The following is a 24,752-nucleotide window of genomic DNA, read 5'->3' as shown; positions in this document are numbered from 1 at the left end:
AATTCAGGGAAGCCTGCAACAAATCCTGCAAGCCTGTGTTCTCTGAGTTCTACCTTCCGCTCAAACAAGGTGCATGCTTCTATCCAAAAGAAAGACAGAGCCGGTAGCTGCCTATAACATCAAGGACCACCATATCACCCAGGTCTAGATCTTCCTCAGACTGGGACAAAGTTGCTGGAACAGGCCAAGAATTAGTCAGGGCAAGCCAATAGTTAACAGTGGAGGAGTCAAAGCAGGGTTCAGTGCATGTTCCCTGACTTTCTTTTGGTTAACATTACATATGCTAAATAAATGTCATCCCAACTGGGACCTGGGCTTTGTTTCTAGCTCAGAGAAATGTTCAGGGAAGCTGAATAAGAATCCTATTGTCTTACATTGCTTCACTGTGCAGGGAAATCTTTGAGTGCATTTAATACAATTACTTCTGCTCCCAGGAAAAAGATGTTGAGGTGGGGAAAAAAACCAAACTATCCCGTGTTTTCCCTTGCATGAAACACTCTTCAGAATTGTGGGGGTTTTTTCCTTCGGTTGCTGGTGTTTCCAGCTCTCACGCTTTCTGTGGGACTAGTTTGTAGAGGTTTTTTCATCCCAGGGTCCTGCATAATAATAATAGCAAGGTTATAATACAGAAGAACAGGGTCCTTCTTACCATAGTTGAGTCACTGGATTTGCAAAGATGATGTCTACACTTGCATAGCAAATACAAGTTGTGTGTAACCCAGCCATTGGCCATAAGCTGAAATAAGTGAAGTCAGTGAACAATAGAATTAACTAAGGTCTATGCCCAGCTTCTGTGGCAATATCTGGAGAATATGGCCTGTACTTAGGAAAATACAATATTCTTGAAATGTTAATGTTAGAGAACTGTGCTGCAGCAGAGGTGTAGGCCTGCTGTTCAAGCTGGTGAGAATGAACAATGCCAGAGGCAAGAGGAGAGCGGCTATGTGCCATCGAGATCCTATCTTCCCCTTCACAAAACTGACTGATTGAGTTTTCCTTATCAGTAGAAGCTATCATGAGCTGCAAAGGTTGGATCTCTAGAATTGGAACTTCCTTGTAGTTCCTGCTGAGTATAGTGTTCAAGAGGGCGGACATTAAATGGATTAAGAAGCGGGTAATGGACAAATCTCAAAATGTAGTTGTCAAAGAGAAAGCATGATAGAGCGAGGGTATTTGTAGCAGGGTTCTGCACAAATTGGTACCAGCTCTGATGCTAGTCAGCATTATCATGAATGATGTGGAATTAAATATCCCAGCTGATAAAATCTGTGAAGAACACAAAATGGAAATCTGTAAGAACAGGATTCTGATACAGAGTCATCTGAGTCACCTAGGTCACCCTGAACGAGCTTTGGCTGGCTGAGGTATTATGTCCGTGTCTCTGCAGAACCAAACCTGAGCTGACTCATGGAGGAATAAGGCTAAAAAACAGGCCTAAAGAATGAGGGGTTGTATTTCATAAGACAGCAACGTAGAGAAGTACCTAGGTGATGACCTAGAAAAGTGGTTAGCATGGCTGAGGAAGTCAACATTAGCTCCCAGCGTGGTGGTGAGCAAAACCATCTGATGGGAACTCTTGCTGTATAAACAGGGAAACTGGAGGACAAAGATGATCTTTAGTAGGTAGGGTTGGTGGGGGAAGTACTCTGGCAAACTGATCCCAGACTGGTGTTCACCTTTTAAAAACTGTGAAAGATTTTGAAAAGAGCTGTATAAATGAAACAGATGCGTCCAAGTCTCAGGCTTAAAGAGTTGTACTCATCCTCACCTGAGAGAGCTCCAAAGCCTTTAAGGAAGTATTTTTTCTGGGGAAAAAAGCCTATATACAAAGGAGCACTTTCATCAGCTGGAGAGAGGCTGAACTTTTCTCTGAAACTTTTCCTATTTGAACACGATGCCAAACACATCAAAGTGAGAAGTCAGAGACAGGCTCTTGTCACAAGAGGATGCACATCAAAGCAAACTATGGTGCTGACAGTTGCTCTGCCTGTTGTCCTCATAGTAAGACTTGGCCCCTCACCAGGACACATATTTTAGCCAAAACACAATTTATAGGCATAACTGCAGGGCAGCAGCAGAATGGCTTAGGCATGGCAGCTCAGCTGTGGGATGGGAGGCTCCTGAGAGATGGGAGACCTCTGTGGGCACCTCCAGTACGGAGGGGGAGAGACCACATCACTGAAAATCCCTTTCTGACAATAAACCACGTGAGCCTCTGACTAGCCTGGGGTTAAGGGAGTTTTGCGAGGAAGAAGGGGTCATCACTGCTGTATTTTCCCCCATACAATGCCCATCTTTGCTTCCTGACTGGTGCTGCAGATCGCCGGAGAAGGTCTTTAGTATGTGGAGCGTGCCGAGACCACGCGCTGGCTCTCTGTGTCAAAGTTATCGCTCGCTGTCACATTTCGAAAGAGGAAGCGAGCCTGTTCCACGCATGCAGAGAACAAAGCCCTCACAAAGCCGAGTGAGAGTTACAACTTGTCAGCATGTCTCTCAGCCTGCCAAGGGCCAAACATGAAACACTAAAAAAGGCCTGAAATGAGGGAAAAAGGGGGAAATAACAGCACAGTGATCTTGCGAGCTCAGAAAAGGCTTGCTATAAAATAGCACCTTCGCTCCCTCTCTTTCCCTCTGTGTCTCTGAGTCCTGGCTACCGATGAAGGGAAAAGATGAGTCCCCTTAGCACAGTTACAGTACTGTTGCAGTAATAGGGACTGGAGCCAGGTTCAGTTCTGGCTTGCACAGCCCTGCTTTCTCCACACACCTCAAAAAGCATTGTTAGCCAAAAAACATTATTAGTGGTGATGAAACCTGAGGTGGAAAGACCCTATTGAGGGTTACATTTTCCCATGTGGACAGTGAAGCTCTAGTAGCTGGAAATTTGCCTTTCTGAGACTTGGATTTTACTCTGAATCAGGGAATTAATTTCTCCAGGTACTAACTTTGGATGGGAATAGGATAACTGCTTTTTATATTTGCTGATCTGGCCATAGCTGTGTTGGTGGGAGAAATAATTCTATCATTGCATGGTGCATGTCTGTGTTGTTGATTTATACCTACTAAAGACCTTCTTTCAGGAAGCTTTGCAGATATATGCTTACTGATCATTTGGTTCAGGTGTATAATCTTCTGTTTCAAGTACTTTTGGCATGGATAATATACCATGGCAAGGGAAAGACAATAGTACAGTCAGTAGTGTTCAGGGGTAAGACAAAGGATCAACTTCAGTCCACTTCTGTAAAAACAGAGATGCATCTGAATAGCAAGTGGAGAAAATTAACCGAAAAGAGAGGAGTAACATCTTTTACTTCATACAGATTCAGTCCTGTAGTGGCAGTTGTTATTATAGTCAGTAGTATAGGCATCCTTCACGCGCTCTCCTCTAATTAAAATTAGATGAAGCAGAGTGCTGACAATAGAAAATTACTGAACAAATATTTGTCCTGTTCCCACCATGGCATTGTGCTGCCTTTCCTTCTGCTACCCAAACTGGTAAGGTATTGAGTTCCCTTCTGTAAAACTCATCTACTGTTAATCTTCAGTGTAGACTAAGAGATGCCCCTCGTCTTGCAGTCTTTACATAGAAGTGCACGGTCTCTGGTCCCCAGCTGTTCCCTTTCACCCTCCATGAGATGCACAGTACAGGGTCTCAGATATGAGCACAAATAGGATCAAATTGTGGTTTACAGACAGGTTTTTATCTAACTCTTGAGCAAGGTGACAAGTTCATTAAGCCTGAAGGAAAACAAAAGGACAATGATAGTCCTTTGGAGAGTGCATGACCACACAGCAACACCACTTTTACAGAAGCAGAGCCCTAATTCAGTCAATAAGAGTTAATAGGTAATGTTGGGCTGAGCTGCGAAGGATATAAAAAAAAAACAGTGGAAAGTAAAAAACTCAGCAAGGAGACAGGCAAGGCAGGATTTGGCCCTGAGCACTCCCATCTCCCTGCAAGCTAGGGAAGAAAACAGTGGAGAAAAGCTCTTCTGGTGCAAGCCACCAATACGCTGTGCATATCCGCTCCAACCAACGCACATTGGCTGTGAGCTCAGACAGCAGCTGCCAAGGGCAGAGTCCTGGGACTGTCCCCACAGGCCTGTCAGGGAAGGTCTTACTAAACTGCATGAGTGGAGAAGTCCTGTGCCTTCTCCTGGCCATGTTCACCCCCAAAACCCTCCTGCAAATGGACCTACCAGCAATGCCAGTGCCTGCCTAGAGTAAACTGCCTCTGCAGCAGGAGGCTGTTATGAACCATTCTTTACTGCTGGCATAGCACCTGGCTCGTTTTCACCATTCTTAAAGGTTAACCTCATTTCCCTCTATTAGTTGGTTTTAGCAGATGCCATTCGGCACGGCAGTTAAAGAACTCTGTCAGTGGATGGAAATGACAGTGGCATTTAAAGCCAGTCAGAGCTGAGAGTTGAGGGGGGTGGGAATGTGGGTGGGAGAAATAATCTTCAATAAAATGTTTACAAGGGAATGCAAAGTGACATCAAAGGAGTTTCACTTTCCCCAGCAAGAGGAGAGATCTTTGGCTCAATGTGCTGGCTGGCATGGGTCTCCTCTGAGTTTGAAACCAGCCCAAATCCAGCGAGACGAAGTGCCTGGGGGGGTCCAGACCAGGGCATGGGACATCCCGTGTCCTTGAGTAACTTCTTCCTGGGTCCAGCAGTTCTTGCTTCTAGCCAAGTGTGTGCTGAATATTGCTTTCATTAGAGGAAAGTTCTTTTGTGAGTGTGTTGGTCATAAATCTTATTGCGACCCTTGTATCACGCACTGTCATTGCCACCTGGCATTTCAGGCCACAATGTCTGGTTTCAGTTCTCCTGCATTCCTTCACTCCTCTGCACTTCTGTTTCAAAACCTGGGGTCAGGCTTGCAGGAAAGTCTTCCACTCATAGGAAGGATGAGCTTTGCCTGTGCTCCAGATTTCATAGGGGTGTGCTTTTCTTTTCCTTATTGCAACAGAGTGGTGAAAGGAGGCTAAGAAACGAGACTGAGTCCGGAAAGTGCATACAGACACCGAAACCCTGGCACACAAAAGGTGTGATCGGCATCATTCAAATCCTGCTGTCCTTTTGCTCCATTCTCACCAGACCTCCCCTGGCATGGGTGTCATACTGTTCTGCATCAGGGAGAATCTGCAATACCCAGCAGTAATGGACATACTGAGCACCAGTTCAGCAAGTCGAGGGTCTGATCCAAAGCCTGCAAGGCTCTGTGGCACTCTTTTTCATTAACTTCAATAAGCTTCAGCTCTAACCCTGAATCCTCAATGTTTATTTCAAGCACTGATGTAACATCACTAGAATATAATGTTCCTTCGCATACGCACCTTACGGTAACGGTCTAAATGAGTATGTGAATAAGTCAAGCCAGATCCTGCCAGGCGGCACCCTGAAGCAAACCCATTCATTTCCTGGGTCATTTGTTGAGCTGGCCAAAGCATTTCAAAGGAACAGTTATCCAGCCGAACATGTAGTTTTGTAAAAGGCAAAGTGTTACCTTGGAATAGGTCCATTTCAATGAGATTTTTGCCAGGGGACATTTTTTTAAAATTAATGCATCGAGTTTTCATTTCAGGAGGTACAAACCTGTCATTTTAACAGGATCTTTTTGATTAATTTTGTTTCAAGCCTGTATTGTATTAAACCACTAAGAACATAAGAGCTTCCGTTTTGGGTTAGACCAAAGGTTTGTCTAGTCCAGCATCCTCTGCTCCAGCAGTGCCCATCAGAAAGAGTAAGAACAGGGCTTTTATAAAGAGTCACCCTTCCCTAAATATCTTCCAGTTTCCAGCAGACAGAGGTTTAGTGACTAAGATAGATTTTGCATCTGGATATTCATGTTTAATAGCAGAGAGTGGACACAACCACCACTAATTTGTCTTATTATCTTTTGAGCTAATTTATGACTTTTGCATTCAGCAACTTCCTATGGCAGAAGCATCTTTCCTTTATTCATATAGTGTGTGAAAATGTACTCTTTTGTCTGGCTTAAAACCACAGCCATTGTGCTTTATATATTTCATGAAGACAAATTTTTTTTATTCCTCTGAGACAATACCCTGTATCATTTCATAACTGAAGAATTTCCATTTCATAAGAACCTTGGCCTCTCCAAAGCAGAAGCACATTTTTGAGGCATCAGTATTTCCCACAGAAAGAATATTCCATTTTTCACCCAATTTCAGTCATTTCATTATATCAATGTAATTGAGGGTGACAGCAACAACAACAACAACAATAATAATTAATAATAACACACCAACAAAAAGCCTGCTTAAGCACCCTGGGAAGAACTGGCAAGAATGAATGGAAGTTGCACAACAGCAAGTTCTTCCTCCTAGCTGGGCTAGGAAAGTCAGAAGGACAGCTTAGAGGGATCAGTCACCCCAGCCTCATCACACTGACTGTGTCGTGCCCCCACCTTTTAGTTTAAACACCTATAAAGCAGATGGTAGTCCATATATGAGAGAGTCCAGTTCTCACCATCATTTCTATCTATAAAATCCCCAGACTGAGACTTCCACCTAGATAAAGTGGGACTGGTTTAAGCGAAGGGCTACCTTGTATTTAGGTGATATGCCTTGCAGGGAAAAAAATGTCACTTTTAAGGTCTCCCTGCAGTCAGCGGGATGTCTGAAGGATTAAACGTGTGGATCCCATTTAAGTTCAGATCTTCAACTAATCACCTGCAACTGGCCATACGCTCTGTGTGCCCAGCTCCACTGCTCACACCCATAGGTAAATCCTTGCAGAGTTTCAGCACTTGCTCTGTAAAGCAGGATGAAATTATATTTCTATATCCAACCTCCTGATTTTTCTGCTTACAGTCACAGGCAGGACTGTCTCTTTCCACGCTTACATACACAGCCTGGCACACTTTTGATATTAACTGAGGATTCCAGGTACAAGCATCAAACAAATAATAAACAAAACTTCTGTGTGAAATACGGCTTCATAACTGAAGTGAGCATTAGGCCTGGAGCTGTATGATGTAGGAAAGGTGTTATTGAGACCTATGAGACATGCTGCTTGGATTCCTTTATTATTATTGTATTCTTTCTCCTCTCCTTCATTTTCTTTGTTTGTAGACAAGGGGATGGAGAAGAGGAAAGCCAGGAAGTTTATAAAAGCAAGAAAGAAAGGAGCTGAGGCATTTTGTGGAGATCTTTAATGACATTCTGTATAATTTGAAAGTGGGGAAGGAAGGGGGGAGAGAAAAAGGGAATTAGCAAAAAAAACTGGCAAAAGAAAAGTGGAATGTGGAGAGAAGCGTGTGGATGAATTTTAATGCAATCAGAAAGCTGTAATAATGGTAATAAAGGAATATATTCAGACGTCAAGAGAGGGAGAAGGGAACAGGACCCGCGACGCCAGAATTTAAATTAGACATAGGCGTATAATTCTCTTTTCTCTCCCCCCCCCATCCCCCCCCCCCCCCCCCCCGCCCCTTCCCTCAAATGAAGGAAATGGAATTTTTAAGCACAGCGAAAGAGGGATTAACAATTGGCAGGTTTTCAGCCCTTTGTCTTTTGGCGAATCCCATTTAATCACTGTCTTTAATATTAAGGAGGCTGTGGCCGTGCAGGGCTGTCTCAGGCTTGGGGGAAAAGGGATGATATACAGAGGAAAAGAGAGATAACACTTAGGTTCAGGCAATTGTGAGGAAGTGTTTCAATTACCTCCACTGAAGTCTTTAAAAACTGAAGTTTAATTTGATCTGAAATGTCGTCTGAGCTCCTGCAAGAGAAAATATGTCCTTCCCACCTCCCTTCCTGCCCATGTCTTTGCTGTTTCAATAGTCTTCGGTGCTCAAGGCTGGAGTGGTACCACGGATTAATGTCCTGGCCTTCTAGGCTTCTGGAAAGGGTTTCAAAGCCCCAAAAGGTCACCAGTGAGATGAGTTTAGGAACTGAAACTTATTTTCCTGACGTACCAGACTTGACACCACTGACCCTGCGGAGTTCATCAAGAAGCTTCTAAGCTCTGCTCTGAATGAGCGTGAAAACCAATCAGCCCTTCAGGCTCAGCCTTGTTTGGCCACAGAGTGAAAAGGGGATGTTACACATAGGAATTAAGATGTGTTAAATTCCCCAGAACCAAAGGCTGTAGGAGGTGTATTCAAATCTGAGCTTCCTCTGAAAGATAAGTGTAAAAACCTGAATACGTGTTTATTTGAGATATCATTTGATAGTGCAGTACAAGACAGGTTTCTCCTTTGCCTCCTTCTTCTTCAGGAAATCCATCAAGCTGGGTCAGGGAGACATCAGTAGATCTGCACGAGGAAGAAGCCCAAACAGCCATGAAAAACCCTACAAAGTTTAGTTACAGCACAGCTGCACACCTCCAGACTTAGATGCTGAGTCTCCTTAGGTACTTTTCTCCCATGAACATTTCTGGTGGTGTTCCCAGGACATGGTAACTGTAAGCAGAGGCTGCCAATACTAGGGAAAGAGGCATAATCTTTTTTTTTTTTTTTTTTTTTTTAAAGGATTGAAAGGCTGATTTTAATTCAGATATCCCTCATATTATGGAGGGATGGTGAAGAGAAAGTGGGTGTTTGGGTAATGTGTTGAAATTAGAAAGATCAGATTTTGACTCCTGAGTCTTCCTAAAAAGCATCGCCCCATGAATCGTTCTCAGAAATATACCATTTGGGTGTTTCAGATAATGAATAAACTTCAAAGAATTATGATCTGCCAGGCACAAAACAGCCAGAGTCTTTGTGCTTTGCATGACACAAGGTTTTAGACTGCTCTCACCACCAGCTTTCCTTAAACAAGGGCTACTAGTAAAGCGGGTTGTTGTGAGTTGTTTTCCCAGCTCAGTATCAAACCCGTAAAACCTGTCATTTAAGATCTGCACAGGGAATAGCATCTCTTGGCAATGGACAGTTGTGATGGCACAGTTCAGCAAGTCAGAACTCAAGATATTTGTCTTGGGGTTATAATATTTTCAGCTGTACAAGAAGAGTCTGCTGTAAAAGAATTGTTTAGGCTATGCCTTCATGGCAGGGTTTGCTTGGCCTGCTGCCCAAGTTTTGTCCATAACCTCTACGCATAGAAGAAGCCTGAGTGTGCTTTTGTCTGAACTGTGTAGATGAGGCTGTAGGTTTACAGTTTGATTTCACTTCAGTGCAGGTAGACAGCAGGTCTTGCCATAGGAGCACAGTCCACCCAAGCCCAAAGAGCACTCATCCTCCTAGTCTGAAACATCTTCAACAGCTTTTTCCACTTTTTGACCTAGCTCTGCACTCCATCAATTGTGCTCATATGCTTGCTATCCCAAACCATTTCTGGACATGGTTTAGCAGCTGATGCAGACTGAGGGCCTATTCCAGTTCCCTGTCAAGCAGGTCTCTCTGCTCAGGAGGATAGGGCTGTAGTATGGAAGAGGAACCTAAAAGCAGAGAATAGGGCAAGACACATTTGAATTTAAAATATTACCTTAGACTTCGGGTTCACCAGTTGGCAACATGTTTAATTTCTTTCCAGTTGCTCATAGAACCAATAGCATTCAACATCTGTGTTCTCTTGGACTCATGCACCTAGATCACTGCAGCATTGTCTCCAGGGACCACACCACTTCAGGACATGAAAATGTCTCCCTGAACAACAACTCCAAGATCCACAGTCACTGTCATTTACAAAAGCAGGGCTTTCTGTTCAGAACTAAACCCTGTCATGACTTACCCCCACCACAAACTCCTTTTGCATGAAAAAGGAGTTGGGGAAGCTCCAGTCACTTAAATGTGATAGAAACCATTAAAGGCTTCATCCATAGGTCTGACCACCTGCCTGCCAGATGTCTTCCATTACTACTGCTTGAGCTACCTGTATTCCTGGCATGTGGCAAACACTGAGCAGCTTCAGTAACGCCCAATTTTGCCTGGTGTAAGTACCAATTATTCTTTTGCAGATGGGGAAACTGAGGCTGCTTTTTGCACTGGGTAATTTATGTAGCCCATATTTCCAACAAAGCAGCTGTTCTTGGCCAAGAAGTATTATAAATATTCAGTAACAGTGACTACATGGTGAACCCTTTCTCTGGTACCAGGAATAATAGAACAGTTTAAGGGAAAAGTGATTTTGACTTTCACAACATCCAGAGCATGGCTTGAGGTGAGACCCATGAGTCCCAAATACCAATCTGAAATGTACAGACAGGAGCTTCGGCCAAGCCCTTGCACATCCTCATGGCTCCGCTCTTACATGTCCCTGGAACAGGGTCCCCAGGGAAATGGTCATGGCACCAAGCCTGTCAGAGTTCAAGGAGTGTCTGAAGGATGCTCTTAGTCACATGGTTTATTTTTACGTAATCCTGTGAGGAGCAGGGAGTTGGACTAAATGATCCTTATGGGTCCCTTCCAATGCGAGATATTCTATGATTATGTGATCAGGAGTGATTTCATTCTTTTCCAAAATGAGATCTAGGGCCTGTCCATTGAAAATAGTTTGTGGCATGTTCAAAATAAACAAAAGGGGGAGTTTCCTAACTCAACGCATAACTAAGCTGCAGAACATCTTGCTGGAGGATGTGGTGGATGCTCACAGTTTACATGGGTTCAAAAGCGCTCTAAACAATGATATGAAAGAAGGAGACTTAAAAACCTGTTGCATATTAAAATAAACAGTGCAGGCTCCAGAAGTCCCTCAACTGCAGAACCCTAGAGTCCATGACAATATTTGGGGGGATTAACAAAATTGCTTCCCCTGTTCTTGTACTCTTTCCTAGACATCCACAACTGACTATTACCGGAGGCAGCACACTGAGTCAGACAGACCCACTGTCTCTCATACAGCTGTTCTTTCTCTCTGCATACAGGATCCATGTCCAAGTCGAGGCTCAGAGTGCAGCCAAGCAATTAAATACAAGAAATCCTTCAAACTAAGTTTTCAGCAGCAACAGTGGAGAGTAACACACCTGTGGGATGAAGATTTCTTCTTTGTGCAGGAGAATTATGCTCCCACACCTGGGCTTATATTCATTTACGCTTGTCCCCATCACACAGCTGTTCAGATTAGCTGTTACTCTCTCTAGCCCGGGTGTCTCAAAGCCTCTGTCTTCAGCAGTCAGAGACCGGCAGCTGTGCAATCATATCTGCTAACGTATGGGATATTAGGAATCTGTTAAGCAAAACCAAACCAGGGAGGGAGGAAGGGAAGCGATCAGCACAAAGAAATCACTCCTACTAAGATGTGATTAGGGATGCCCCACAACACCCAGCTGCAAGGAACAGGTGAACTCAGCAAACATTTTAAAACCTACAATAGAATTAGCCCCTTGTGGGTGTTGTTTGACATGGGGACGAGGAGTGAAAAGCAGGGAAATAGGAGCCCATGCAGGTGGAAGGAGGGTTTGGTTGTTATTGTTTGCAAGTAAGTAGTGGTAGGTTTCCATTGTTCCCAGAGTGGGTTGGGTGTTTGGTTGCTGATGTTTTTTTTCCCCTGTCCTAATTTTTGAAACACTTCCATTTTACAAGGTTCATGTATTTTCCAGCAAGGTACCATGGAGAAGATAATTAGCTAATTTACAATTAGCTACAACAGAATTCGTAATCGCTTCCCCTGTGGAAAGGGCTGTAATCATCATCACAGAGCTGTAGGACTGCTGTGAAAATGGCAATAGAAGTGTGCAGCCCCGGCCCCAGGAAATGCCCTGCTTTTAGCCTATTGATCCACCTGATTAGCACGGGTTGAGGGGAGCAGCAGGGCACTCTGGCTGGAGAGCAAAGCCAGTTTGAGTTTGTAGCTTTGAGCTTAGGGCCTAACCCAAACTTTTGTGATGTTCAGGGCACCTGCAACTCACCCCTCTGCTCCATAGCTCCTCCTTTCTTCTTTGGCCAGAGGAGGATACCTTGTCCATGACTGTCCCCCCCAAAAACAGGTTTATATCTCTCTTCCATCCCTGTGGCTCTGGCAGACTCCTGATCCCACTGCATGGTTTGGGGGTACTGGTGAATGAAAAGTTGGACATGATCCAGCAAAGTGCGCTTGCAGCCCAGAAAGCCAACCATATCCTGGGCTGCATTAAAAGAAGCGTGGCCAGCAGGGTGAGGGAGGTGATTCTCCTGCTCTGCTCTCATCAGACCCCACCTGCAGTGCTGCATCCAGCTCTGCAGCACAAGGAAGACACGGACCTGTCGGAACAAATCCAGAGGAGGGCCACAAAACACAAGGTTTTGTGTTGGAGCACCTCTCCTATGAAGGCAGGCTAAGAGAGTTGGAATTGTTCAGCCTGGAGAAGAGAAGGTTCTAGGAAGACCTTACGGTGGCCTTTCAATACTTAAAAGGGGCTTATAAGAAAGATAAGACTTTAAGGGACAGACTTTTTAGTAGAGCCTGTTATGATAGGAAAAGGGGTAATGGTTTTAAACTAAAAGTGTATAGATTCAGACTAGATATAAGGAAGACATTCTTTATTGTGAGGGTGGTAAAATGCTGCAACTGGTTGCCTGGAGAGGTGGGAGATGCTCCATCCCTGGAAACATGCAATGTCAGGTTGGATGGGGCTCTCAGCAGCCTCACCTAGTTGAAGATGGCCCTACTCATTGCTGGGGGGTTGGACTAGATGACCATTAAAGGTGTCTTCCAACTCAAACTGTTCAATGATTCTGTATGATTCTGTGATGGACAGCATCAATGCCACCTCCTCTCCCCTCTCAAGCAATGACCAGTCAGGACAGCAGGCAAGGAAGATCCACTCTGCCTCTGGCAGCCTCTCTGGTAGATGTGCCACTTGTTCCGGTGCACCAGCATTTTCTTCTTACCCTCAACTGCACAGAGAACTTCTCTAGGCTGCTCGTTTGTTCTGTCATGGTGCCAAGGAGATAAGCTTAAAGGCCTTCCCAGTGCCTGGACTGAGGCTTTACCGCTGATCCCTCACTGTGTGTGCAAGCAATGTTTGAGGAGGAGGGGAATAGCAGCAGGGACAAATAATTATTAGCTATACAAATAATGGAATTAATTAGCATCTGGTTTCTGAAATAAAGCCATGCAGCAACCTGGTCCTAATGCTTAAAAAGCCAAAGGCATCAAATAACATCAGAGAGCTGCTCTGGTGAATACCATGTGCGTAGAGAAGATGCTTGTTCCCACACAGAAATATGCAAATGCCAGTTTTATTCTTGCACAAAGAAGCACACACACTATCTGTGTGTGATGCCCTGGCAGGGAACTCAGGATGAAGTAGGGAGTCTCACAGTTTTTAGAATAAGGGGTTTTGTGGCTAGAAGGGACCGTCGTGACCTTCTGGTTCACCCTCTTGATTAGCCTGGGCCACAAAGGTGGTAGATCCGTCCCTCTTTATTTCCAAAGCCTTGAATGCAGTGTTCTAGATGGTAAAGCTGTCTTATGCTTTCCTGATACAAGGATTCAACCTCTTTGTTTTGCATGAGGAATATGAGAACACAAGTGTATTTATATACTGTTATCTAAATGTACCCCCACGCACACACATACATTAGCAAGAGCTAGCTGGATAAACACAAACCTGTGTCGTGTCTCTCTATGAGTGACCCTAATTTTCCCCCAGTCCCTCCGCAATTGCTGTGATTCTTGTTCTTGTCCTCTTGCTCCACAGAGGGTCAAATATCCTGCATCTCATTGTCCCTTCTGTCTCTTTAATTAGTGCCCGTCCTCCCCCTTCTCCCCCACACTCACATGTCCCCCCCTTCCCATCTCCTCTCAGCACTTGGTTTGCAACGCTCTATTATTTCACCTTTCATGCATGCCGCCTCCTTCGCCCCGGCCCATCTGACACCTCTGCCTTACGCTTATCATAGAGAAATAACATTTAAATACAAATAGAACAGGGAATAATTTAACCCCTATTTGCACTAGGGAAGGTGCTGAAGCTTCATATAAACACAGCTGGGGAGATCTGCAGATGCTGTGTACTCATCTGACAGGTTACATTTCTTCACCACTGTGCCTTGCAGCCCACCCTTCCTGATGGGCACAAGCCTCTGTCGCTGGCAGAGTGGTCAAGAAAAGGGAAGCCTGGTTTCATGGTGATGTTGGAAATGTCACCAAGGGGACATCCCTGAGAGCTCTGGCTTGCCATTGCTGTGGCCTTTCTGTCCCTACCTGTCCTCCTGGGAGGAACAGGGGGTGCTGGCTCCTGTTATTGCTGTGGTTTGTTTATGGCAAAATGGTGTAGACTTGAGATAAACTTAATTTCAGTATTATCAGTGTGCCTCAGGTTTCTCATGGGAAGGGCCTCATGGTGCACCAGCAAAAAACTCCTTGGCTCTCCTGGGCATCACACCAGAGAATTTGCTAGCCATGGTTATTTCCATGGGCCAAACAAGCATGGTGGACTCAGGCTGTAAGGAAAGACTGATAATGGGGTGAGCACTAGTAAGGGAAAACAAAAATGTGGGGAGAAGAGGATTACATGGACACCACATCCAGCCCCCACGCTGCAGGGCACTGTCACTGCTCAGGCTGCTGCTGTTAAGGGTTGCCTCTACAGAGAGGTTAGTAAGGTTTCTTCACCAACATGTGATATATAGGTGTGAGACAGAAACAGAAACTATCATTTAGTGCATGTAATAGACAGAAACTTGGACAGGCCTTTCTTGAAAAAAGCAAAAGGGAGATGCTCAGTTCAACAAGGCCAAGTGCAAGGTCCTGCATGTAGGTCAGGACAATCCCAAGCATCAATTGGGTTGGGAGGAGAATGGATTAAAAGCAACCCTGAGGAGAAAGACTTGTTAATGCATGAGAAGCTCAACATGTCCCGGCAATGTGCACTTGCAGCCCAGAAAACCAACCGTATCCTGGGCTGCATCAAAAAAACATGGCCAGCAGGTCGAGGGAGGTGATTCTCCCCCTCTGCTCCGCTCTGGTGACACCCCACCTGGAATGCTGCATTCAGCTCTGGGGTCCCCAGCATAAAAAGGACATGGACCTGTTGGAATGAGTCCAGAGGAGATGATCAGAGGGCTGGAGCACCTTTGCTATGAAGACGGGCTGAGGGAGCTGGGGTTGTTCAGCCTGGAGAAGAGAAGGCTCCGGGGACACCTTCTAGCAGCTCCCAGTACATAAAGGGGACCTGCAAGACAGCTGGAGAGGGACTCCTGACCAGGGCGTGTAGTGATAGGATAAAGGGGAATGGCTTTAAGCCGAAAGAGGGTAGATTTAGATTAGATATTAGGAAGAAATTCTTTGCAGTGAGGGTGGTGAGGCACTGGGACAAATTGCCCAGAGAAACTGTGGAAGCCCCAGCCACCTTCAGGAGTGTTCAGGGCCATGTTTTATGAAGCTTTGAGCAAGCTGGTCTAATGGAAGGTGTCCTTGCTCATAGCAGGATTGTTGGAACTACATGATCTTTCAAGTCCTTTCCAACCCAAATCATTCTGTGTTTCTATGGCCTATGCTCATATGTGCATAAATACTTGATGCAAGGCCATGTGTGCCCTTGTGGAAGCTGCACAGAATAGATTTTCATCATATATGTTCTTAGACATGCTAAGTAGCTCACTGACTTGATTTCCCTCATAGGGAGGAGATAAAGGCTGCTCCTCATGGCTCCTTTTGTGTAAGACAAGATGGTACTGTGAGGTACCATTCCTTCTTCCATGGCCATTGGCCGCTTAGGCTGGAGCATACAGTGATGCCCACAGCTCCAGCTGGGGACATCCCAGATCATGGGCTCATGTCCAGCCCCGTTTTGTCCCTCTCTTCTGCCCTTGGACAGGGGTATTTCTGTTCTCCTTGGCTGTGTTCAGTTTGCCCCAAATCCCAGGTCTCAGGGGGCCTGATCTGAAGGTTTCTTTACCCCTCAGTCCCACAATCTTAAATGAGGATGACAGCATCAAGCTTGGCAAGGAGGTCACAGGGGACTGAGTCTGCCCAGTGTTCTGAATTTCAGATGTTGGTCCTGCGATGCATAGAGTTGGCATAGTATATCACTGAAAGAGAAGGAATCATGGGACTCAGTGAGGTGTTATGGGTGGACCATGGGTGGTAGGGATGGACCCTACACCCTGCAGACAGGCAGAGCGCTGGGACAGCTTGATCTGGGGATTGCTCTAGGTTTGTGTGCAGCCTAAATGTTTGGTTTCTGTAGGATGCAGAGTGGCCTGAGAGATGGAACAGCAAGATACTACTGTCCATTCTCATTCAAGGACACTGGAAAAGTCTGGTGGGAAGCATCTTGGCATACATACGCGCTCAGACATGTCCCACTGACGCCAGCACATCCTGTCTTCATTTTCTCCTGGTAGTCTCATGGCCTTGTTTAGAGCAAAGTAGTTGCCCTGGTGCATGGCATGACAGCTTTTTGTTTGGGACTTGGAAGAGCAGCATATGGGGACACTTGGGGTGTAATAGGCTCATATAAGCCCATTAGAGGATAAACTGATTAGCCAAGACCTGGAACATGCTGAATGGTCCCAGCTGTTGGACCCTGCCCTCTCTTTTCCCACCCTAGATCTGTGAGCGGTGGTGTTTAAAGATGCTGCTGAGCTCCCTGGCAGGGCTGGGACTTGAAAGGTAAATGCAGCACTTTGTTAGAAGCACCTCTCAGAGAAAAAAATCTTGTTAAACTGACTCATTTTTTATCAGCCAAGTGTGTGATTGTGAGGATTTCTGAAATGGCAGATGTGACAAATGGTTCCCCTGACAACCCAAGGCAGTTTTTCAGGAGAGAGACTGGGCACTGGTTTGGAGAGGGAGCTGGAGGTGATGTCCAGGCAGTGCTGAGCCCTGGTTGGCCCTGGGGACCCCTTCATGCCATCTTCTCTGGAGCAGCTGGACCAGAAGCCCCTGGGGGAGGTAGTCCTCACCCTTAGTCGAGCCTGTCCCTGCTGGTCTGATGGCCACTTCATGGGCAGCTCACCAAAGCACTGCATCTTCTGCCAGCCAGCTCTGGGGACAGGCATCACCATTCCTAGCGTCCTGCAGAGATGTAGGAAAGGGAACGAAAAAAAAAAAAAAGATTAAAACCAAATAAAACAGAATATAAAATTAAGTGGTTCCTAAAACACCTGGTTTTAGCTTTGCATAAACTAAACCAGACAAGGCAGTTTCAGGCCAGTTCCACACTAGAGAGTTTTGCTGACAGAGGAGGGATGTGATTTTTTTTTTTTTTAATGGTACATTTATATTAGCAAAAAGCCTGGTGAAAATACAGTTACATAGCTATAGAAGTGCTTTTGCTGATGCAGCTTGTTTGAAACAGCAGAAACCATATAAAGTACAATATAACAGATGCTTCCTCCATGCTGGAAGTATTTACTAGACACAAACTTTCCAGGCAAAGCCTTTTGCCAGTGCTGTTCCCAGTTCATTACCTCACTCTGCCCCATTCCTAAAATATCTCCCATCTTCCAGGACAGCTGGTGTCATTTGGTGGGTGGGTTTTCCTCCAATATCTGGACTACCACTGGAATTTGGACTGGACTTTTTCTCCAAGGCTTTGTCTAGCCAAGACTGAGAGATGCCCCACAGAGCACAAGCTCAACTTCAGTAGCTGCCTCTCTAAGGCTTATACCCCACCTCGGAGAGTCTCTTTTGTGGGTCAGTCTGGCCATCAAGAAAACAGACCTTTCAGACATCCAAAGTACCTTATTTTGAGGTGAAAAGAATCTGCACTGTGTTAGTTAGGGCTTTGTGCATCATCAAAGCCTGAACGTTGTGTTGCCAGCAAAGACCTCGAGAAGCCCCTTTGTTAAACTTTTCCAACATAAAGTAGGCATATTTCTTGCTTTAGCATGCTATCAGAAAGCTAGCGCTGTTTCTCTCTCCTATCAGAAATGCACAGGTACCCTTCATAACCTGTTTTTCCTACCATTTCAACAGCCTAACTGAAGGCAACATAACTCCTCGCTTTCTGTGGGCAGTACACTTTTCGTTTACATGGATAACCTGACTACAGGATTGAAAGCTTTTAATATCCTCTCTTGATATCCACTGCATGAAAAATTATCCTCATCCAAGGCTATAAAGTAATTTGCCAATTTGCAGGTGCATCTTGGAGAGGGGAATTTTGATCAAACACAGGTTGAAGCAGAACAGATTGCCTACACGAGCGATTTCTCAGTGAACAAAAGTGACATAAATCGCCCAATTAGTCAGCTAGAAAAGGGTTGTTACAAACCAATGTTTTGTTCAGCTTTAGGTTAACGTGTGCATTATAACTAAATAAATTAAAAAATCAAACTATTTATTTATTTATTTAGATATATTTATTCAAATTAGTTACTTCTGCTCTGTAAACTGCTCTGAAAAAATCATTGGTTCACACATTTACATAGCCCTTAATGAATGATAAGACATTTATGAATCATGTGCAAATGGCCTGTTTACATACACAATGTAAACTATGTAAATTTCTTTTTTTATTTGTGTAATGCTATCGGTCTCTGAACATAAACCTGATCTAGAGGCATCACTCTGCGCCCTCTGAGGTCCTTCTGCCAACTCAGCAGTCATTAATTTAGTATGTTTTCACCAACATTTTCTGAAGGTGTTTCATTCTGGACTGAATATCCCCATACCAACACCAAGTCCAGGTATAACTCATAGAATCATAGAATGGTTTGGCTTGGAAGGGATCTTAAAGGTCATGTATTGCCAACAACCCTGCTATGAGCAGGGACACCTTCCATTAGACCAGCTTGCTCAAAGCTTCATAAAACATGGCCCTGAACACTCCTGAAGGTGGCTGGGGCTTCCACAGTTTCTCTGGGCAACTTGTCCCAGTGCCTCACCACCCTCACTGCAAAGAATTTCTTCCTAATATCTAATCTAAATCTACCCTCTTTCGGCTTAAAGCCATTCCCCTTTATCCTATCACTACACGCCCTGGTCAGGAGTCCCTCTCCAGCTGTCTTGCAGGTCCCCTTTATGTACTGGGAGCTGCCAGAAGGTGTCCCCGGAGCCTTCTCTTCTCCAGGCTGAACAGCCCCAGCTCCCTCAGCCCGTCTTCATAGCAAAGGTGCTCCAGCCCTCTGATCATCTCCTCTGGACTCATTCCAACAGGTCCATGTCCTTTTTATGCTGGGGACCCCAGAGCTGAATGCAGCATTCCAGGTGGGGTGTCACCAGAGCGGAGCAGAGGGGGAGAATCACCTCCCTCGACCTGCTGGCCATGTTTTTTTGATGCAGCCCAGGATACGGTTGGTTTTCTGGGCTGCAAGTGCACATTGCCGGGACATGTTGAGCTTCCTCATTCAAAAAAGAAAAATTATCTACTAGCAGACCATGTCCTGCTTGGACATGAAATACCATCTGCTTGAGCTATCTCATATATTAGTAGACATAAATTAACTTTATGTTTTGAAAAACAATGTATAAAAATATGGGGCTTATTTCTAATAAACTTAAAAAATGTATTAAAAAACTCATCCAAACTTGTAGGTATATGTCTGTGAGTGGGTATGAATGACAAATTTCCATTTACAGGCTGTGGCTTCCTTTATATCCTGATCTAAAACAGCTTGTGTTAAACATTTTTTTCCCTGCAACTTACTTAGTATTGCAAAGGCTGTTAACTTGTTATTTTTCATTTGGACTTCATTTTTATATTCTAACTTTATCCATATTCCTCTTGTATCATGGTTCTAGCAATGTTGTCATTTCAGTTACTGTAAGCTGACTGCAAAGATTGATCAGAAAAAGTTGATTTGGAAGACTTCAGTGCCTAGATTTTAAGAAGCAGTTAAAGATTTTATATACAATCAAAACTTTCTAGTTTGCTTGTTTGTTTCTCGAAATTGCCAAATTATTTTCAAGTAGTCATTGAACATCTGAGGCTACTAAGTTTTTTCAAGCCAGCCACCTGAAAAGACTAGCAGCTTCTGAAATATGTCACCTTAATGAAATCACTGTTTGTTTTGCATGTGATACTGAGCCATCTTGGCTCTCACATCCCTCCTGAAATATGGTAAGCATCTCTTTATTTTGTTCCAGAAGACAGAAAACTCTTTGTGGGCATGCTCAATAAGCAGCAGTCAGAAGATGATGTGCGCAGGCTATTCGAGGCATTTGGCAACATTGAGGAGTGCACAATCCTTCGGGGACCCGATGGGAACAGCAAAGGTAAGGCGATGGCTTCCGTCAAGCTAGACCCAGGCTCAGTTTGTGTATCATTTTCTGGCGTGACAAAGTCACTATGTGGCTGCCAGGACAGCATCTCTTACATTAGGAGGGGTCACATATGCCGAGGGAAGCTGTTGCTTTGCTGGTTGGTGTCTGCTTGCGTATGAGAGCAAAAAGCTGATTGCACCTAAAAGCACATGCCTCTGATGAGCTATGTCTCACCACATGCAAACTATTAGTTTGTTCACAGCACAAAGCCTTCCCTCTGAACACAGGGCCTCTGCATTCACTCAAGATGTGCTCTCTCCACCCTGTTGAACAGGCCAATTCTTCCTTTTAAACAAAGCCAAGGTTTCTACTTTATACCTTGATTTACTGTCTCTGCCATTATCTCAGCTTATTTCTCACCCACCAGAAACAGGTCTTCCCTGTCTTCACTTGGTCTTTGCATAGATACATCTCAGCCAGTGATCACAATTCCAAGGGTACGGACACTGATTCAAACATTACATTCAGTAGACAAGTACCATTTGAAACCCACAAATGCTTCATTGTGAGACGACGTGCCTTATTTCTTTCTGCCACTGTTTGGCATCACTTGTTACATGGGTAGCATGAAAGATCTTCTGCTACAGCCCAGGTATAAGAATGAGGCTTCTCTCTTGAGTTGGAGGGTCATTTTTTTCCTCCATCAGTCTCTAGACAAAGTAACTTCAATTTGAATAGGAAGCCCTCTTCTTTTGACAGTATAATATGTCCATTAAATATTGATCTGTGTGTAATATATCATAAACTGTGCTGGAATGTGCAGCACCAGAGAAGAGACCAGTCCTGCTGATGCAGTTCATATCTCACTGGATATTTTGACATGTGACAACATCAACCAGCACATTTTTGCAACAGAGAGGTAAAAAAATCACAGTGATACACTGGAGAAAGATATTGGTATTCCGTAAAATCACTGGCAGGCAAAAAAGACTCGCACCAGCATTACAGGGCAGTTGTCTGGTATATGTCAGCAAAGCTCAGCCTTCCTGAGCTGAAAATAAACTGTGGGCACCTTTCTTCAATTGCAGGTCTACTTTAGTTCCGTGACATCCAAATACAGGGGCTGCCCCACTGGAAAACAGTAGGTTAGGTTGGCTTAAAAGAGCTCCAGCCATCATAACAGTAACCAGTTAAGCACTCCATTCACAGAACAAATCAATAAATTGGGGAAAACAACAACAACAAAAAAAAATCTGTCTGCCTCCGCCTGAAATTGTACAGAACAAAATCTAATGACAAATGAGTTAAATAGAGTAATAATAAAGGCAATGATGTCTGAGATTTGCAAGAAACAGATTCCAAAGGAGATCCAACTCACAGACTTGTAATCATACTTGCTCCATCTTTTTTTCTTTCCTTCCCTCTTAAACAATTTCATTGTAAGTCTGAACCTGAGTGGCAGCTCCATATTGCTAACCAGTTTAATTATTAGTGCTAGCGGGCTGCAGTCTCAGGCTTGCGTTTCACTGAGCTGTTCAGGATCAATACTGAGCCTTGACAGAGTTAATATTACCAGCTTCCATTTGCTGGTGCTATTTACTGAGAATGTGAAGCTCCTAATTTACACACACACAGTTACATACACGCACACAGGCACACAGAGCAGTCAATCTAACAGAAAACTTAAGGCTAGTGCCCTTATCTTAGGAGCTAGTCAGGCAAGCCACAACTCCCACAAAGTTATTTCCAGTTTGTAATGTTTTCCATCTGCTAGAAACCAATGTGACACACATTGCTTGTGAGTTACTTAATTTGGGTAAAACCCATAAGGCTTAAATTCGGTCTAATTTGAGATTTAAGCAGATTGTCTAAGCATCAGATAGCAATCAAATCCCATAAACTTCAATCCTACCCAACCTACTACATGAAGTCCCACAGGCATCCCTGTGGTGAGCCTCTAAAGTCTTCCAGGTACCTCCATGCAAGCACTGCTCTCAGAAGGCAGGACCTAGCTTCCCACTTTAATGCCACCACAGTTCAGTCACAGCCAGAAAGCTGCCTGAACCTTGCCTGAGGCCATGGGTGATGTTCTGAACGGTGAGCTATATCCTTCAAGGGGCTGAAGAAACACCTCTTGCATGAGTGACTCAGGGGTAGGCAAAGTGGCTGTAGCATGTAACCAGGTGGTGGAAGAGCTGGGACTGAGGCATTTCCCTGTCTGAAGTGGAGTGCAGAGCCTGTCCCTCCTGGGAGAGATGGGAGAGGCATAGTCCCCGAGCCCCTCTGGGTGAAGCCCACTAGTGTGTAGGCAGGAGTGCAGGAGTCCTCAGGTGAGGAAGCTGAAGTGGATCCAGTTCAGCAAACCAGCAGGACCCACAGCATCTGAATTGCTGCTCCATGGACAGCCTCTTCCCCCCACACACACACCCGTCCATGCAGCAGTTGTCTACTTCAGTAACTCGGAAAGCAAAGATTTCCCACAGCACCATAAGTTCCACAAGAAAAGTCTTAACACCCTCTGCAATTATAACCTTAGGCCCTGACTCTGCAGTCTCCTCCAAGTTGGCAGGACAGTAAAAGCAGCTCTTCCAGCTTTATAATCTGGAAGTAAGGGAAAAAAACAAACAAAAAACCAAAAAAAACCCAACAAACAAACCACCTTAAACACAGGTATTCGCCTGTTCAGCACAGGTTATATATTTCTCTGTCTGTCAGAATCCCTTCAAACTCCAGATCTGCTTCTGTCAAAGGGATACCATTTTTCTGAGGAGACTGGCATGACTCGCATCCTTGGCTCATAAGATCTTGGAGTCAGTTCTGGTGACAACAGGAAAGGAAGAGGTTACATGCACATTTGGTGTTGTGTACAGAAGCCATCCTATTGAACACATAAACAGAAGGGCCAAAATGTTGGGATCTTTGCTATTGCCTTGCCACCATACACCAGTAAAAGCTGAGTTTTCACTGGTCTTGCTACCTCAAACCTACTGGAAGCAGTAGGAGGGATCCCATTAGTATCTTGGATATTAAAGAAGATAAATGCCTGCTACTCCCTTTGTTCCCACCTTTATCCATCTCCACTGATCCATCAAGTTCCCTAGCACAGGGCTGGATTCCACCTGAAGAGAGTGAAGCCTTCAACATGACAGCATCACTGCAGGCAAAAATCCTGCTCTAAATGCAACGGGTGACTGGAGCTGGAAAGCTTTTGTATATTTGCTAATCAGCATATTCTTTTTAGAGGCAGAAAGTACAAAAGAATCTCTGCAAATAATTAAACACCCTAATTCTGGATTATCTCTGATTAATGAAGAGTAAGGCGCAGTATCTCAGAAGCCCGGGAATGCTGGGCTGTGATTATGTCATAATTGATCCCTATTGTTTCCAGCTGAAGTTTATCTATCTCATTTTCTCATGATTGTCTCCTCTCAGCTCCTTATAAATTAGATCCAACTATTAGCAACAATCATTGTGCTTTTCCTGAAATACATTCCGAGCACAGTGCTGAAAGGGTAATGGAAAGTGAAGGGCTCCTGTCTGTAAGCTAATTTCATATGGGGGTATCATTTTTTAGAAGGGGCCATCACTGCTTTCTTCAATTTCACTTGTACCAGCCCACAGTGCTGATTTTGGGGACCTTTAGGGCTCATTCTTAGAGTTTGCAGGTGGGCTGTTCTAATTTTCACCCTGCATGGTATGGATCCATAAGGATTTGTGGACTTTCTAAGGATTCTGCAAAGGGAATTAAGGAGAGTCATCCCATCATCAGGACTGACATCCTCTGCTCAGCAATCTGCACCCCTTCAGGGGAAACAGCTAGGGCTTTGCAAATTGATTAAAAGCTCAAAAGTCTTTGGTACTAATAGAAGGGGATGGAAGCCAGAACTTCTCAGATCTCTCCCAATCTGTTCCAAAACCTGCCTTAGCATATGGAAATTACTCTTCCTCTCTCTGAGTCTGTTTGCTTGTAGCTAAGAGTGTTAGCAATACTTCCCCCAACTCTAGTGGTGCATGTGACCCTTTGAAGTGTTGATCATTTCTGCACTCTAGCACATATCCATAAATGTACCTTTATGCCCTAAAACCTTATGTAAGAGTTCAGTGTGAGATTCCTCATATGACAATGCAGGCTGGAGAAGTGCTGCATATGTTTCTGTAACGTCCAGAGGAGAGTCCTTATACAGGTGCTGGCTCTGCAGCTATGAAGGACTAAGATTCAGATTCTGGTGGTGGCAAGATGGTAAATCATACCATGTGGATCTCTCCCATCCCCACTTCTTCATCAGAAGCTGTCTCACACTTTGTCAGACCAAACCTGCTTGGAGCCAAGTCAAGCTCTAAGCAGTCTATCATGGAGCTGTACCAGACAGTGGTATGATAAGGTACCTTGTGGGCTTGGAGTAACCCGAATACTTTCTGTAACTTTGGCCTCTGGTTGCTTGTAACTAGTATGTGTGGCTTTCTGACAGCTTCTATGTACTTCCTTACTGTTTCTCACAATCCCAGAGGGAGGAGCATTCAGCATTAAGTCTAATACAAATAAAATTAATTTTCATGCAATAAATTGTAAAATTGGGAAACACTTTACCATGTGAAGCTGTGGAGGTCAAAACACAAGTGAATTCAAAATGTACTTGCTATGTTTGTGCCCATCATTGCCCATCACAAGCAGCGCAGGAATTCTGGATGCAGCTTTGACTTAAGAGGT

General features: G+C 44.5%; 1 protein-coding gene across 9 annotated transcripts in view; it reads left to right on the top strand.

The window, feature by feature from the left end:
• Nucleotides 1-24,752, top strand: part of CELF4 (CUGBP Elav-like family member 4) — a 723,065-nt gene that overhangs the window by 595,760 nt on the left and 102,553 nt on the right. For 5 of the 9 annotated variants that reach the window (XM_056325512.1, XM_056325507.1, XM_056325510.1 and 2 more), the window contains exon 4: nt 19,928-20,056. In XM_056325512.1, coding sequence (XP_056181487.1) covers nt 19,928-20,056 — 129 coding nt within the window. The remainder of the gene's footprint in view (nt 1-19,927; nt 20,057-24,752) is intronic. The other 4 variants (XM_056325515.1, XM_056325511.1, XM_056325509.1 and 1 more) reach the window with 1 other exon arrangement.

This window comes from Falco biarmicus, chromosome Z (genome assembly GCF_023638135.1).
Source record: "Falco biarmicus isolate bFalBia1 chromosome Z, bFalBia1.pri, whole genome shotgun sequence".
NCBI classification, from domain to species: Eukaryota; Metazoa; Chordata; class Aves; order Falconiformes; family Falconidae; genus Falco; species Falco biarmicus.
Note: the sequence above shows the minus strand (reverse complement) of the source record. Positions and strands in the feature narration are given on the sequence as shown.